Genomic DNA, 18,024 nt, shown 5'->3' with positions numbered 1-18,024 from the left:
GACTGAAAACTTATTTGAGGAAAAAAACGACTGGAAACTTCCCTAAACTGGTAAAGGAAATAAACATACAAGTCCAGGAAATGTAGACTTCCAAAGAAGATAAACTCAAAGAGACCCACCACCAAGATACATCATAATTAAAATGCCAACAGTTAAAGACAAAGAGAATCTTAAAAGCAGCACGAGAAAATTATTTAGTTACCTTCAGGGATGCTCCCATAAGACTGTCAGCTGATTTCTCAATGGAAACTTTGCAGAGAAGAAGGGATTGACACTAAACATTCAAAGTGATGAAAATCAAGGACCTACAACCAGGATTACTCTACCCAGCAAGGCTATCATTTAGAATCAAAGAGATATAAAGAGCTTCCCAGGCAAGAAAAAGCTAAAGGAGTTTATCACTGCCAAACCAATATTACAAGAAATGTTCAAGGGACTTCTTTAAGAAGAAGAAAAATAAATATGAATAATAAAATAGCAATGACCACTCATTATTAATGGAAAGAGGGTCTCATATCAAAGTACAGTTTTAAGTCTTACACCTCATGGTCATGGCACTGCCTGATGCCAAAAGGGACACAGCCCAGGCCTTCATGACGTTCTTTAATAAAGTGATTGCCAATGAATCAAAAAACTGAATGAGGATGTGGAACATTTCAACTGTAATGGCCCCAAACCTTTTCTTCAGTAGAAGCAAGCATTCTGATTATGAAGAATTACGGCTGGAAAACACTGCAGCCCACATCATCTGCTTAATGCTTAACTACCAGAAAATTCTGTGGAAGATCCCATCTTTCTTAATCATTAAAGTCAGAAGAATGAATGAAGCTACCATGTTATTAAAGAAGCAGCTCCCAAGTGTCAAAAAGTTGCTGAGGAGGAAAACCACAGAACAAGAGGTTACAAGCCCTACGACTTCAAAGGTACTACAAAAATCACTCTCTTTAAGAAGAATGTCTGATGTGCTGGAAGGAGTCATAAGAGTCCATGCTCCACTTCTCTCAAAGGTCTGTCCATGGCCATGCAACTCAAGAATCAAACCACAGCCAAAGACATACAGGCAAAATTTCAATATGAGAACAATCATGGTTCTTCAGAATGCATTAAAATTCAGAACCAAAGGTTATATGAAATTGGAGGAAATACAGGACAGCATTGCTTGGATCCAGATGCTTACATTTTGGATGTACATCGTGTCAATCCTCAAGCATAATGGGTGATCAAACCCCAACCAAGTTTTTGAAACTTGCTGTCCAAGATAGCAGCTGTTATGAATTATATGCCAAGAAAACTCTATATTAAGTAGGATTTAAAATGACTGCTTTTGACATGTTTGTTCCTATAACCCTCTTGGTGTTTCTCGGCCCAAGCAGTGCCTCCCGGCATTGTCAACATGAACTGTGGAAGAAGATATAGTTAACCATTGGAGCTAAAGCTTTCTCATGACAGTTACTTGATAAGAGTGAAAGAAAGAGATTGTGATCCTTCCTGAAGAAAGACCAATCTAGAATAGGAACTCTAATCATTTCTAGAACTTTGACTTCAGAGCAGAAATGAACTTGGTCCTATTCCTACAGATAAGAAACACTTCTTTATGTAGCAAATGCTACCAAACACAGAGGTGGAAAAGACTTTTATACCTATGTTATATACATATACTGACCTTTTTAAGCAAGAATGCCAGAAATATCAGTAACTTCCACTCCGCAAAAGAATTCAAAATCTACTTTCCAAAGGGAATCAGTTTCTAAAGTTACATATACAATATTTATGCTCTTTCTCCTGAATTGGAGAAGAAGGAACTTCTGTTTAAAGACACTGTATTGTTATGCATGTTGTACTGTAACATGACAATTAGCATTCTGGTAAAAAAAATTTTTGTCAATAATTAATGGAAATGTATTAAATGCTCCAATAAAAAAAAAAAGGTGTCAGAATGGATTAAAAAAACAAGACTCATAAATATACTGCCTAAAAGAGACCTACTTTGCATCAAAAGACACTCACAGACTGAAATTAAAGGGATAGTAAAAGATATTTCATGCAAATAGAAATTTAAAAATTCTGGGTTAGCAATACTTATATAAGACAGAATAGACATTAAAATAAAAGCTATAATGAGAGACAAAGAAGGGCATTTAATAATTACAAAGGGATTGGTTCAACAAGAGAATATAACCCTTGTATACATTTACATGTTCAATGTAGGAGCACCTTAATATACAAAGCAAATATTGGCAGATAGAAAGGGAGAGATCAACAGTAATATGTTATAGCAGGGGAATTCAGCCCCCCATGGGTATCAATGGAGGATCATCCAGACAGAAAATCACCAAGGAAACAGCAGCCTTAAATGAGACACTAGACCAGATGGATTTAATTGATAATTTTAGAAAGTTCACGCTAAAGTAGCAGATTATACATTTTCTTTCTTCTTTCTTTCTTTCTCTTCCTTCCTTCCTTCCTTCCTTCCTTCCTTTTCTTTCTTTCTTTCTTTTTAAATATTTTTGGGGAATATACATTCTTTTCAAGTGCACATGCAACACTTTCCAGGGTAAACCAAGTTTAGGCCACTAAACAAGTCTCAGTGAACTTAAGAAGACTGAAATCATATCAAGCATCTTCTCCAACCACAATGGTATAAAATTAGAAATCAATTATAAGAAAAATATGGAAAAACATACATACACATGAAGGCTAAATAACATGCTACTAAACAATGAATGGTTTAACAATGAGGGAAGAAAGAAATCAGAAGATACCTTTAGACAAATGAAAATGAAAACAAAATGAACCAAAACCTATGGAAGACAGCAAAAACAGTCCCAATAGGGAAATTCATAGCCATACAAGCCTACTCCCCAAACCAAAAACAGCTCACGTAAATAATCAAATGGAACTAAAAAAGAAAAACAAACAAGCCCAAAGTGAGTAGAAGGAAAGATAATAGAGAACAGAGCAGACATAAATTAAATAGAGTATTAAAAGATCAATGAAGCCAGGTGTTGGTTCTTTGAAAAGATAAACAAGATTGACATACCTTAACCCTTTAAACAAACTCATCAAAAAGAGAGAGAGGGCCTGGCCCCAGGGCTGCCTCACATCCATGCTGTTTTCACAGCTGTGCTGTATCATAATTGAACTGTTTTTCAACAAATGCCTTCTTCACTCACCCCAAACTGGGGATTCCTACTGGTGTTGAATTGCTGCCAACAGAGCAGGCAAAGATGCATCTCTATTTCTGGTGGTGTGACAGAAGCCTCTAGAATGCACTGTCCTTGCTCTGTGCAAGCTGTTTTGTTATCAAGAGCTCATCTTTCTTTGAGAGAAACTGCACAAAGGCTTGAGGGGAGGGGTGTTTCTCTGAACTACTTTGCTCTGGAGACACTTTAAAATAATAAATATCCTTAGAATTGGAAAAAGAGAGAGGGAGATCCAAACAAATAAAATCAAAGAAATAAATGTGAAGTGACAAACTGATACTACAGAGATATAAAGGAATATAAGAAAATGTTATGAACAATAATGTGTCAACAAACTGGACAACCTGTTCCTAGAAACATACAATCTTCTGAAAAGACTAACAAAATCAAATCAGTGATTAAAAAAAACTCCCCAAAACAAAAAGTCCTGCACCAGATGGCTTCACAGGTAAATTCTTACCAAGCATTCAAAGAAGAGTTAATCTTCCTTCTCAAACTATTCCAAAAAATTTAAGAGAAGGGAATGCTCTCAAGATCATTTTGTGAGGGAAGCCAGCATTACCCTGATTCCAAAACCAGACAAAGAAAATTATAGACCAATGTCTTGATGAACACAGATGAAAAAAAATCCTCAACAAAGTTTTAGCAGACTGGATTCAGTAATATTAAAAAGCTCATACACCATGGTACATTGGATTTTTTTCCTGGGATCCAAGGTTGGTACAATATTCTCAAAACAATTAACATGATACACCACATAAACAAAATGAAGTATAACAATCATATGACATTACTAAATGCAGAAAAAGCATGTGACAAAATCAAGCATCCATTTGTGATTAGAAAAAAAAGCTCTCAGCAAAGTGGGAATAGAGAGAAGATACTTCAACATAATAAAGGCCATACATGACAAACCCCCAATTAACATCATAGTCAACAGTGAAATGCTAAAAGCATTCTCTTTAAGATTAGGAAAAAGACCAAAATGTCCACTGTCACCACTTTTATTTAACATAGTATTGGAAGTCCTAGCCACAGGAATCAGACAAGAAAAAGAATGAAATCCATCCAATTGGAAAAGAAGTAGTAAAACTGGCATTATGTGCAGATGATATACTATATATAGAGAACCCTAAGGACTCCACCAAAAGAAACCTATTTGAAGTGATAAATTAATTCAGTAAAGTAGCAGAATACAAAATTAATATTCAGGAATCAGTTGTATTTTTATAAATGAACTATGAACTATCAGAAACAGAAATTACAACAACAATCCCATTTACAATTGAACCTCTCCCCAAAAATAACTAGGAATAAATTTAACCAATAAAAGCCTGTAAAACACTAAAGAAAAAAAACTGAGGAAAATATAAGTAAAAGAAATATACCATGCTCATGGATAAAAATAATTAACATAATTAAAATGTCCATATTACCCAAAGCAATATGTAGCTTCAATGAAATTCCTATCAAAATACTAATAAATTTTTTTACAGAAATAAAAAATATACACCTAAAATTTACATGAAATCACAAAAGATCCCAAACAGCCAAAGCAATTTTGAGAAAGAAGAACAAAGTTGGAAGTATCATGCTACATGATCTCACACTATATTACAAGGCTATAGAAATCAAAACAGGGTCATACTGGCATAAAAACAGACACATACATTGTTGGAGCAGAATAGAGAGCCCAGGAATAATACACACATATACGGTTAATTAATCTATGAAAAAAATGGTAAGAATACACAATGGAGTAAAGTCTCTTCAATAATAGTGTTGGGAAAAACCAGAAAGACACATTGAAAAGAATAAAATTGGGTAACTTTCTTTTACTGTATACTAAAATAAACTCAAAATGAATAGACTTAAATGTATAATCCAAAACCATAAAATGCCGAAAAGGTAACATTGGGAGTAAACTCTTTGTCATTGCTGTTAGTAATATTTTTTGGCTATATCTCCTTGGGCAAGGGAAACAAAAGAAAAAGTAACAAATGTGACTATATCATACAAAATAGTTTTTGTACAGTGAAGGAAACCATCAATAAAATGAAAGAATAACCCACTGAATGAGAGAAGATATTTGTTAATGATACATCTGATAAGGGGTTAATATCCAAAATATATAAGGAACTCATACAGCTTAACATACACACACATACAAATCAATTTAAAATGTTAGCAGAGACCCTAAATAGATGTTTCTCCAAAGAGGACATACAGATGGCCAATAGACATATAAAAAGATTATCAAAATCACTAATCATTAGGAAAATTCAAATTAAAACCATAATGAGATATCACCTCACAACTGTCAGAATGGCTATCAATAAATGAACAAACATAAAATGACAACAAACAATTATCAACAACAGAATCTAAAATATAAAAACAAAAACAAACTAAGCGAACAACCAGAATAAGAACAGAATCATAGGTATGGGGATCATTTGGAGGGTTATCAGCTAGGAGGGGGAAGGGGAAAAATGGAGAAATGGTACAAGGATTAAGAAGCATAATTGTTAGGTACAAAATAGACAGGGGGTTGTTAATAATAGAGGAAAGGGTAAAGCCAAAGTACTTATATGCATGACCCATGGACATGAACTAAGGGTGGTGGGATTGCTGAAGGGAAGGGGGTACTGGGCAGAAGGGAGCAAAGGAAAAAGAAATTGGGACACTGTAACAGCATAATCAACAAAATATACTTTAAAATGATGAAATTTAAGAAATGAAGAGACAGCAAGTGTTGTTAATGATATGGAGAAAGGGGAACCCTTGTAAATAAATTCTTGGTAGGATTGTAACTTGGTGCAGCCACTATGGAAAAGAGTACAGAGGTTCCTCAAAAAGTTAAAAATAGAATTATGTTATAACCCAGAGATTCCACAGCTGGGTATTTATCCAAAGAAATCTAAAGCACTAATTTGAAAAGACATGAGCACCCCTGTGATCATTGTAGCACAGTTACAATACCCAAAATATGGAAGCTGCCTAAGTGTCCATTGATGGACAAATGGGTAAAGAAGAAGTGGTACATATATACAACAGAATATTATTCAGCCATAAAAAAGAATGGAATCTTGCCATTTGCTACAACATAGATGAACCTAGAAGGTATTACTATGCTAAGCGAAATAAGTCAGATAAAGACAAATGCCATATGATTTCACTTATATGTGAAATCTAAAAAACAAAATAAACAAAACAGAAACAAACTCATAGATACAAGGAACATTTTTATGGTTGCCAGATGCAAGGGGTATTGGAAGATGGTAAAAAAGGGGATGGGATTAAGAAGGATAAATTTCCAGTTATAAAAAGTCACAGGGATGTAAACTACAGAATAGGGAATATATTCAATAATAGTGTAATAACTACATATGGTGTCAGATGCATACTAGACTTATCAGGTTGATCACTTGCCTTTGCAGATGATTGCTTATGTAGAAAATCTGAAAAAAAAAAAATCAAAAACAAAAAGAAACCCTCCTGGAACTAATAAGCAATTATTACAAGGTTGCAGAAAACAAACTTAATTTATAAAAGTAAACCACTTTATTATATACAAGCAATAAACAAATAGAATTTGAAATAAAAAATACATTGCCATTCATATTTTCACCTAAAAATTGAAAGTAGGTATAAGTCTAACAAAATATGTACCGTATCTATATGACAGAAGTCTAACAAAAGATATCAAAGAACTAAATAAATGAAGAGATATTTCATGTTCATGCAAAGAGTCAATATTGTCAAGAAATTAGTTCTTCGTAGATTTATTTATAATCCAACACAATCCCAATCAACTCTAGCAAGTTATTTTATGGACATCAACAAACTTATTCTAAAGTTTACATGAACAGTCAAAACACCTGGCACAGCCAACTCAGTACTGAAGAAGCATAAAGTCAGAGGATTGATGTTACCCAACTTTAAGGCTTACTATAAAGTTATAGTAGTCAAGACAGTGTAGTATTGGTAAAAAACAAAAATAGACCAATATAACAGAACAGAAAACCCAGAAAAAGACCGACATAGAGTCAACTGATCTTTGACAATGGGGCAAAAACAAAATGGAACAAAGACAGTCTTTTCAACAAATGATGCGAGAGAAATTGTACCTCCACTTGCAAAAGTATGAATCTAGACTCAGACCTTACACTTGTCACAAAAATTAATTTAAAATAAACCACAGAATTAAACATATAGGGTTGGCCAAAGTCTTTTCATTTTTTTCCATAAGATGGCTCTAGTAGTGCTTAGTTGTCTTCAACTTCATTCGAAACGTTTTTGTTAGACTGTATTATGACAGCTGTCATATCTGTGCATTTAAAAATAAATCAAAGTTCATGAATTTTTGTGTAGCCATTTTAATATTGAAGTCAGAAGGAAATATTCAACATTTTCAGCATATTATGCTTTATTACTTCAAGAAAGGTAAAAATGCAATTGAAAGGCATAAAAAGATTTGTGCAGTGCATGGAGAAGGTGCTGTTAATAATCAAACACGTCAAAAGCAGTTTGTGAAGTTTTGTGCTGGAGATTTCTCGCTGGATGATGCTCCATGGTTGAGCAGACCAGTTGAAGTTGATAGTGATCAAACTGAGACATTAACTGAGAACAATCAATATTATGCCATGTGGGAGACAACCAACATATTCAAAATATCCAAATCAATAAAGTTATTGGTGAAAATGAAAGATGTCTTTTATTTTATGGAAAAAAATATGGACATTTTTGGCTAACCCAATAAAACACAAAACTATACAACTCCTATAAGAGAACACAGGAGAGAACCTGAATGACTTTTTAGATACAATACGAAGGCACAATCCACAAAAAACAAGAATTGAGAAGCTGGACTTCATTAAAATTAAGAACCTGGGCTCTGAAAAACAATGCTAAGAGAATGAGAAGAAAAGCCACACATTGGGAGAAAATAAAGAGAGATCTGTTAATGAATTGTAATCCAAAATGGGCCAAAGACTCACACACCCCACCAAAGAAGATACACAAATAGCAAGCAAGCATTTGAAATCATAGGTCAATAGGCGATCATTAATTAAAACAACAATGAAATATGACTATACTACCAATTAGAATGGGCAACATCCAAAACACCGACAACACTAAGTGTTGACCAGAATTTATAGCAACAGTAACTTTTATTCACTGTTTATGGGAATGCTAAATAGTACAGTCACTTCAGAAGAAAGTTTGCCAGTTTCTCACAAAACTAAACATACTGTTACCATAAGATCCAGGAATCATGCTCCCTGGTATTTACCAAAATGAACTGAAAATTTCTGTCCACACAGAGACCTGCACACAGATGTTTATAGCCACCATAATTATCAAAACTTGGAAATATCCAAGATGCCCTTCAGTAGGAGAATGGATAAATGAACTGTGATACATTCAGACAATGGAATACCATCCGGCGCTAAATAAAAATAAGCTATCAAGCCATGAAAATACATGGAGAAAAGTTATATGCATGGTACTAATTTAGGAAGGCCAATCTGAAAAGGCTGCATATTATATGATTCCAACTGTATTGCCATGCTGGAAAAGGCAAAACTATGGAGACAGTAAAAAAGACCAATGGTTGCCATTGTTTAGGGGTGGGGTGGGGCGATAAATAGGCAAAGCATGGAGGATTTTTCAGGCAGTGCAACTATTCTGTATGGTACTACAATAGTGGATATATGTCATTGTACATTTTTCAAAGCCCAATAAATGTGTATCAGAAGTGAGTCCCAGCCCTGGCCCATGTGGCTCAGTTGGTTGGAGCATTGTCCTGTAAACTGAAAGGTTGCAGGTTCAATTCCTGGATGGGGTACAAGCCTAGGTTGTGGGTTTGATCCCCAGTTGCATTCAAGAGGCAACTGATGTGTTTCTCTCTCACACTGATGCTTCTCCCCCTCTCTTTCTCCTTCCCCGGTCCTCTCTCTAAGATCAACAGGCATATCCTTGGATGAGGGGGAAAAAAAAGTGAGCCGTAATGTCTACTATGGAATTTACAAGACGATGATATGTCAATGCAGGTTCATGGACTGTAACAAATGGACCCTCTGGTGCTTGATAGTAGGGAAGCCTGTAGGAGAGGTGGGCAGTGTATGTAGGAACTCTACTGTCTATTCAATCTTGCTATGAACCTAAAACTGCTCTAAAAAATAAAATCTATTTTAGAAAAACTAGTTAAGAGCTGTACAACAACACAGACTTGAGTTCATGATTTTCAGATCTACTTCTTAATCCAGTGTCAGATTAAGCATTCAGGTTCCTACAGTGACATTTTAAAGTCTAAAAAGTGTACATGGGACTAAAAGTCCTGCTAGGCAACGTCTACTGATCGTTTATACCACTGCTAGAAAAACTTAAATATGGTCATTTGGTTATTTTTAAAAGATTCATAAAGTCAGCTTGCTCCCTGTACAAATCCCATAGCTAAAGGGAAATGTGAAGATAGCTGCATAGCTGTGTTTCTTACCTTTCTTGGGGCACTGAACATCATATGTTATTTTATTAATGACAAGTTTAAAATCATTCATGAGCAAAATTTCCATCAAGGTTGAAGTTGCAATCTTACTGCCATCTGAAAGAGAAAATATAATGGAAAAAGATATCCTTGTTTTAGAACAGTAAGAATCTCTTACCATATAGACAAATACTGACTAATCCAGGTCTTTACAATACAGTAGTGGACATCTGCCTTTTGAAGGGCTCCCTATACCCAACTCTGTTTCCATCGGGAGGAATCCTCCCTTCTTGCTCTACCGTCCATTCCACTGGACCAAGCAGAGCAGGCAGGTGCTTCCTCTCACACACTGTCAGAGCTGGGATGGGATCCAGACTGACGTCCCTGGCAAGACTGTATCTGTAAACAGTCAGGCAAAGATTCAGGGTTGGTGAGAACTCTTCACAGCAAGGCCAGAGCAGTTGAGGTGTCAGTGCTGGGCTGGGGATGTGACAGCAGAGCTCATCAGGCTGGTCCTGGGCTAACATGATCTCTGCTGTGTCCTCCCTCGGTTCCTGCCCTCTTCTGGGCCTGGCTTTCTGGCAATCCCAATCTCAGAGTCTGCTGATGCACTCCTCACCAGAGTCCACTTTGCTGCTTACAGTCAAGTCCAAATGGTACACGTAGGTCGGTTGGCTCCTGCATGTGCCCAAAACCTGAGCCATGCAGGCCAGGGCAGGTAGTACCATATATGAAACCTGCCTTTCTGCCCTGGCAAGGTTGCTCCAAGGTTGCAGGTTCCATCTCCGGTCAGGGAACATACAAAGAGCAAGTAATGAAAGTGTAAATGGAATAACAAATTGACGTTTCTCTCTCTCACTCTCTCTCTTCCTTCCTCTATTATTTTTTTTAAAGCCTGCCTTTCTCTTATTTTTAATTACTATAGGTGATTGTATTAGTTAAAACTTGGCAGGCAAACAGAGCCACAAACCACCACACGCAGGACTCTCTCCCTTTCTAGACCGGCAAAGACGAAAGGAGGTGAAGCTGCGAAAGGAAAGGTGGGGGTGGCAGGGATAGTAATAAACATAGTTAAACCTAAGGAGTAAATCTGCATTTCTATGGTTTGTTTCGTGGAGATGGAGAGGGGTAGGAGATTCTAACAGTAATTACAAATATCCTGGGAACATTTCAGGAAGAACGTCTCTTGGAAAATTTTAACCTCAGTGTGCTTTACACAGCTTCTCATATGGCCTAGTTTGTGTTATTATACTTTTGAACTATACTTTAATGTAACCCAGGTGTGAAGAAGGCGAACTCACTGAATAGTAAACAAAAAGCTAGTACTGTAGGAGTTTCTCTTTTTATCATTACTCCTTCAGAAGAATGCACTTTTAATTACGTGATATATAAAGTCTAGGATGAGTTTTTTTTGTTTTTTTTTTCCTGGCCATTTGCTTGGTTACAATCAACTGGAGCTACTTCAGCTACATGAATGTGTGTGATGTCAGTAATACTGCTAGCGAACACCCTGGTGCCTGCCTCCTGTCTGGCTCTGTAGTTCTTTCGTCAAGTCTGCACCTGGGTCTGTTCCTAGAATTTGGCTGTTTGGGTTCCTGTTCATCAGTTGGGGTGAGATCGTTTTCTAAGGAATTACCAAATAATTCAACCCACACCATGGGCAGAACAGTGACAAGCTTAGAACACTCTTTTCATGCCCTAATTAAATGCAGCCAATTGTACCCACAGGCCTCTTTTAAAAAGATTAACAATACACCAATCATTTTATCTGGCATTGAAAGTGTCATTTAAAATTTACATTTAGTCCTGGCTGGTGTGGCTCAGTGGATTGAGTGCTGACCTGAGAACCAAAAGGTTGCAGGTTCGATTTTCGGTCAGGGCACATGCCTGGGTTGTGGGCCAGGCCCCCGGTTGGGAGTGTGCAAGAGGCAAATGACCAATATTTCTCTCCCTCTCTTTCTCTTTCCCTCCCCCTCTCTCTCTAAATAAATAAAATCTATAAAACAAAACAAAACAAAATTTACATTTAAATGACTTCAAATGAACTCCTTAAAATATTACTACAAAAAGAAATCAACTGTGTGTGATTTCTCAGTTGAAGTACTACTTCATGGAGTATCCTTTATACTAAGGTAGGAACAGCAGAAGATGAATGTGGAATACTTTGAAAGAGCTAATGATTAAGTGTTGAAATTTTTCACCTATTCTTGAGCAAGTATTGATTTAAATCCCAATAAAGTGTTTTGACTCAGTCCAAAAGCCCCCTTTCTCTAAGATTTCTAGTCTTTTTCTTTGTGCTTTATGTTTCAAAGCTACTCAAATTATCTTTAGAAAAAAGCAGGGTATACATCCATCATTGCTTTAACTTCTCTTATTTCATTCATTTAACAAGCACTTATTGAATACTTACTACCTACCAGACAAGCAATGAACCTGAGGTCTGCATCTGTCTGCTCTTAGAAGCTTTAAAGGCAGGTCCTGGCCCCGTGGGGAAGGTCCACGGGTGTTCAGCATTCCTGTGCCTGGGGTTATGTCTGTCTAATTCAGGGATGGAGTATTAGGCCATTGTGGCCATTGGACTAAAACCCTATTCTCTGATTTTGGTTTTACCAGGGAAAAAGCTTCCCTTCCAGTTAAATCCAAAGACCTCACAATAACCTACAACAAGGCTTTCCCCCTTCGGTCCTTCCTCTCCTACTTCCATCCAGTTCCCTCCTTTGCAGCCACAGAGGAGGTGGCTCCCACCTCAGGGTCTCTGCCTGGAGAGCTCTTCTCCCATCTACAGAGCTCTCTCATCTCTGCCAGGGCCTCTTCAAATGTGACCTTAGCAAGCACCTCCCACCTTGCCGACATACACACTCACCCCACACCACTCTGTTTTATTTTTCCTCCATAGCACTTATTATCTAATAATATATATATATTTTATGTCTTTACTTTGTTTCTTTCTCCATTTAAAATGTAAGCTCTATAAGAGCAGGAGTTTTTCTTTGCTCTACCTCTAACATCTAGAACAGTGCCTGATACATGTTAGGCATGCTATAAATATTTGTTGAGTGAATAAATTCTTTAATCTCCATTTTTCTGACTTCTACATCTATCCTTCATTAGTTCTGAACTTGGATAGGGAAGAAGAATGTTTATTTCCTTTTTAAAACTACAACAGTGTTCAACCTTTAAATAAGTTTATTCTAATCATGTAATACTAACACAAAATAACAATGCAAATTTATTCATTTATCTATATGTGTAGCTTCTGTATGTTGGGCTGGGATGAACACTTCTTAGTCCATTTTAGGGGCAGTAGGTCTAAGGCCATGTCAGGTCACAAGGACATAAAAGCTACATTTTAAATTTAAAATGCTGATATTTAAAAAAATGTATATTCTTCCTGAGACCCAATTCTGTCATAAAACATACTATACTGAAATTGCTTAATAACAAAGAAAGATGAATTACTTATATATTTTAATTGTTCACTGAATATTTTAATCATTGAAATTACATTTTGTTTTTTAATTATCCAAATTTTGCTGAAAATGACATGCTAATGACTATGTCATTTAAATTTTCTCAGCACCCTGGCCAGTGTGGCTCAGTTGGTTCAGTGTCATCCTGCAAAGCTAAAGGTCACTGGTTTGATTCCTGATAAGAGCATGTGTGAGAGGCAATCAATCAATGTTTCTCTCCCTTTCTCCCTCCCTTCCCCTCTCTCTAAATAAATAAATAAATATTTAAAAATATTTTTTTCTCAAGGCTAAGTTTATGAAATAACTGAAACTTGCACTAAGTTCACTTCATTAATTTTTATTCAATAATGTTTTTAATATTACTGAGTATAAAAATTAAGTTTCAATGAAGACCAACCATTTATTATATAAAGCGTTATAAAAATCAACTTCTTTCTTAAAAAGTAAAGAAGCAAAACAAAGGCTTAGAAAAAGAGAAAAAGATGAAATTGAAAAAAAAAAAATATATATACCTGCTGAGAGAATGGCTGCATTTTTGACACCTTTATCTTCATTTTGTATGTCCTGAAGAAATGAACCAACTGTTGTTAACATTGGTTTGACCACAAACTGACAGCGCTCTTTTCTGGACGGCAAAGTAAGTGTTATCAAAGGAAGGCCGTATCTATAATTAACTGTTATTTCTGTTAAAAAAAGAAAGAAAGAAAGAAAGAAAAAAAGAAAGACAATATAGAAATACATAAATTTACTTTTAATAAAAATAACTTTAAAATACATAAATTCTAAAAGGAATGCTGAAACATGTAATTCATAAGTGCCTGAAACCCTGTAATCATTTGCTTGGTTCCTATAGAGTTTTCATCATTCTACAGTTTACACCCTGGCTGGTTTGGCTCAGTGGATTGAGCGTCGGCCTGCGAGCTAAGTGTCGCTGGTTCGATCTTCCAGTCAGGGCACATCAGAGAAGGAAAACTCTGACTCCAAAAAACCTCCGCTGCCTTGCGGCATACCTCTTCAGGGGAAAGGCTAAGGGAGTAAACCCCGACAGAAAATCCGGAGCCGGAGTCCCTAAGGCGGTTCGACGTTGTAGTCAACACCGGCAACTCCTGCGGCGCACCTGAAGCCAAGCTGTATTGACTCCGTCTTTCCCTTGGACCCTTCAGCTGCGAAGAGAGGGGGGGTCTGCTGCATGGGCAACAGCAGACCCTCCATATCACCCTGCCCAGGCTCTGTAGCTTCAGCTCCACTGGAGAGGACACTCCAGCGTCATCGCAAGATGTCGATTCAACACGGGAGGAGACAGATACCGTGTCACTCCCGAGTCGGACTGCACAACCATTCTCGGCGGTGCAGATAGACTCTTGAGAAGCTACACCATCGTCTCTCGAGACGGACAGCTGCCGACGACAGTTTACAGATTTCCCTACCATTCTATGCCATTTTATCATAGCTTAGTCACACTTTGTTATAATGATCTTAGAGTCTGAGGGCAGAAACTGCTTCTCATTCATCTATGATTGTTCTGATTGCTGGGGGGGAATTTGCCAAAAGACATCAGAGATATTAGGGGAACAGAACAGGGAGGAAATGAACAGAGCCAGCTGTAGGGTGGCATGGGGTAGGGGAAGGCAAGAAAAATCTGTCTTGCTCGAAACTCACATTTTTGTCTTTATTTGAAAGAATGGAAATAAATTAGCATAGGAATCACAGAAGTGCTAAGAAAGCTTACCATCTGGTGGCACCACTGCACTGTGAAGATGTGATTGACAGTATTTCCGATTTCCACACAGCTTCGTACACAAAATCTGTAAGGAAGATTATTATTATTTTTTTAGAAAAGGTGGGAAAGATTGAAATAGGTGTCTTTACCAGAAGATTCCTTTTAACTTTAGAAATACTTTATATGGCAAGCATAGTAAAAAATCCAGCTTCCCACAGGTCCCTGGGTAAGCCGCTAGAGATGCTCACTAAACCTTTCTAGCTATACACATCGGAGTGTGAGAACAGCTGAAAATCCTAGAGTTCTGTGAGATTTTTTTTTTTTTCTGCGACAGTTCTAAAATTTGCTTCTTCCTTTTAGGAGACCATCCAAAGTAAATGGATAGAAGTATATTCTAGATATTGGCTTCTCAAAGTATGGCCCTTGAGCCAGAAACAGGACCATGCCCTAGGAGCTGATTAGAAATGCAGAGTCACAGACCCAGCCCAGACTGACTGGATTAGAATCTGCATTTTAACAAGATCCCCAGGTGATTCTCATACACATTAGACTCTGATAAACTCTGATCTAGGTAGGTCTGTATTGTCCAATATGGTAGTCACTAGACACAGTGGCCATTTAAGTTAATTAAAATTAGTTAACATTAAAAATTCAGTTTCTCGGTAATAATTCAGTTTCAAGTGCTCCATAGCTCTTTGTGCAGAGTGGCTACCATACTGGACAGCACAGAAAGAGAACATTTCCATCATCACAGAAAGCACGGCTAGCCAGTCCTCTGGTTTCTATTCTTTCTTCTTTTCTACCACTTTAGAAACCACAAATTGAGTGGTTTCCTTTACATGTTTAAATATTCAATACACACAGACTTAATTATAATTTTTTTAACAGTCTCAAGTTTTCCATTATCCTGAGCATAAAAGGATCTTCACATGTTCCAGGAATCCACTGCTGGGTCTATAGCATCAGAATGGCTACCTAACTATGGAACATGTTTTTAGGATTTCCAGTGGTGTTTGTGTTTACAGCTATACCGGTGCTTAACAAAGACCAAATGACATCATAGTACAGTATGTGAACAATGATAGTACTATGGTAGCAGAAAGAAACAGCATTGAGGAACTGGCTCATAGGCATTTGGAACTCAAAATAACTGGTGCCAAAGGAATTAGTTCCAATGTCACAAAAGAGGAACTCAAGAGTAAAAGATTTTAGCGTTTGCTATATTTGATAGGCTTAAGTGACTAATGCAAGTGGAAGGCTGTTACTCCAGGGACTGGAATGCATGACTATGTGATTCCAGGAGGTTGATAAGCAGTTCAATCTTTGTGCCCCAGAGAGTCTGCACGCCATGAAGCCACTGTGTTCCAGGGAGGGAACGCAGGTGATGCAGATAAAGAACTGTTGATCAACAGATAAAAAAGGAAAATATCACTGCTGGACTGCAATTTTTATTCAATGAACCTTTTTTTACCAAACTCCTTACCTACCCTTATAAAAAGGTCAGCTGGAAATGAGATGTTAAGATGGTTTTTGAGGTACATAACCCATGGTTTTCTCAGTTCATAGGCCATCTGAATAAAATGCCCATATAAATTCCATCTTCATCTCTACTTATTGGTTCTGGTGGTGACAGGCAGCACAAATACCAACCTTTCTGGTTTCAGTCACAACATGGTAGCTGTGTTCACTGCTATAAAAATGAAATAGTGACACTGACTCGAAAAATGTTCCATTATGCTCAAAATCAAAACAATCCCATCGATAAATAAAATAAAACATTTAAATACATATTTCTAGTACTAAACACACCTAGACAATTAGTTTCAAAAAATATCATCTGTCACATTAAGGCTATTCATTGGAATTTTATTTCTAAGAATATAACTCACTACTAGATGAGAAGAAAAACGTTGATTACTTTTTAAAAATAGTTGCGATTCTTAATAAATAAATTTATGTAGGAGTTCTCCAAGTTTGGTAATGGATATTACAATACTATTTATTATTTTAGTAGTCCTGGCTGGTGCGGCTCAGTGGATTGAGCGCCGATCTGTGAACCAAAGTGTCACCGGTTCAGTTCCGAGTCAGGGCACATGCCTGGGTTGCAAGCCAGGTCTCTGGTTGGGGGTGTGTGAGAGGCAACCACACAGTGATGTTTCTCTCCCTTTCTTTCTCCCTCCGATCCCCTCTCTCTAAAAAAGAAATAAAATCTTAAAAAAAAAAAAAAAAAAACTACATAAAACTGAGAAAAAAATGTTTCCATTTGAAAACACATCAGAATTCTCTACCAAAATACATTTTAAAAAATATTTAATGATATAAATTATTCTCCATGTATAAAGGCCAAATATGAAATGTAGGGGGTAAAAGTTAAAGCCCCTCCCTTTACTTCTCCACAATCCCATAACTTTCCCCAGAGCAGTCACTGTTTGTGGTGATTGAGACTCTCTTCTTGACCAAACTTTAGTCAGGTTCCTGTGAGCCTCACTAAGTGCCATTCTTGGGCATGTTCTACAAGAGCTCAGTTTTAGCAAGAATCCTGTGTCAAGCTGGTTTAGCTAGAATCCCCCACTCTCAATATCCAATCAAATTCGTCATCCTTTACCATCCGCCAAGTATTATCTGATCACCCTAGTCTGCTTTCAGCAAGAATCCTGTTAGGTCAGTTTAGCAAAGAATTACCCTGTCTGTCCTTGTAGTAATTTTCCATTCACCAACCCCCTCAGCTCCTCAGATATAAACCCTCACTGTTTCTTGAATTTGGAGTTGAGCCCAATCTCTCTCTCCCATTGCAAAATCCCAATGTTGTGGTCCCTTTGAATAAAGTCTACCCTCCCACTCTTTAACAAGTCATGAATAACTTCTTCTTTTAAATTTTATTTATTGATTTTAGAGAAAAGAGAGCGCGAGACATCAATTTGTTGTTCCACTTATTTATGCATTCATTGGTTGCTTCTTGTATGTGCCCTGACTGGGGATCAAACCTGCAACCTTAGCATATCAGGATGATGCTCTAACCAACTAAGCTGCCTGGCCATGGCCAAATAACTTCTTCTTTATCAATGGCTTGATGTATATACTTCCAGATGTTTTTCTATCCATTACCACTTTTATATATGAGTTAAATTATATGCTAGAGTC

The 18,024-nt window shown here is 36.9% G+C and overlaps 1 protein-coding gene across 2 annotated transcripts in view; it reads right to left on the bottom strand.

Moving 5' to 3' along the window:
- The window catches only part of MCUB (mitochondrial calcium uniporter dominant negative subunit beta), a 90,060-nt gene that overhangs the window by 12,864 nt on the left and 59,172 nt on the right, over positions 1-18,024 (bottom strand). Inside the window, exons 2-5 of one of the 2 annotated variants that reach the window (XM_090266407.1) lie at positions 16,371-16,573; positions 14,893-14,968; positions 13,676-13,846; positions 9,706-9,810 (exon numbers count right to left, since the gene is read on the bottom strand). In XM_090266407.1, coding sequence (XP_090122533.1) covers positions 9,706-9,810; positions 13,676-13,846; positions 14,893-14,968; positions 16,371-16,454 — 436 coding nt within the window. In that variant the 5' untranslated portion in view covers positions 16,455-16,573. The remainder of the gene's footprint in view (positions 1-9,705; positions 9,811-13,675; positions 13,847-14,892; positions 14,969-16,370; positions 16,574-18,024) is intronic. The other variant, XM_090266408.1, reaches the window with a different exon arrangement.

The sequence above is a fragment of the Furipterus horrens genome, unplaced genomic scaffold (assembly GCF_987537825.1).
Source record: "Furipterus horrens unplaced genomic scaffold, mFurHor1.1.pri manual_scaffold_2, whole genome shotgun sequence".
In the NCBI taxonomy this organism is placed as follows: Eukaryota; Metazoa; Chordata; class Mammalia; order Chiroptera; family Furipteridae; genus Furipterus; species Furipterus horrens.
The sequence above is the reverse complement of the archived record's forward strand: the minus strand, read 5'-3'. Positions and strand labels throughout refer to the sequence as shown.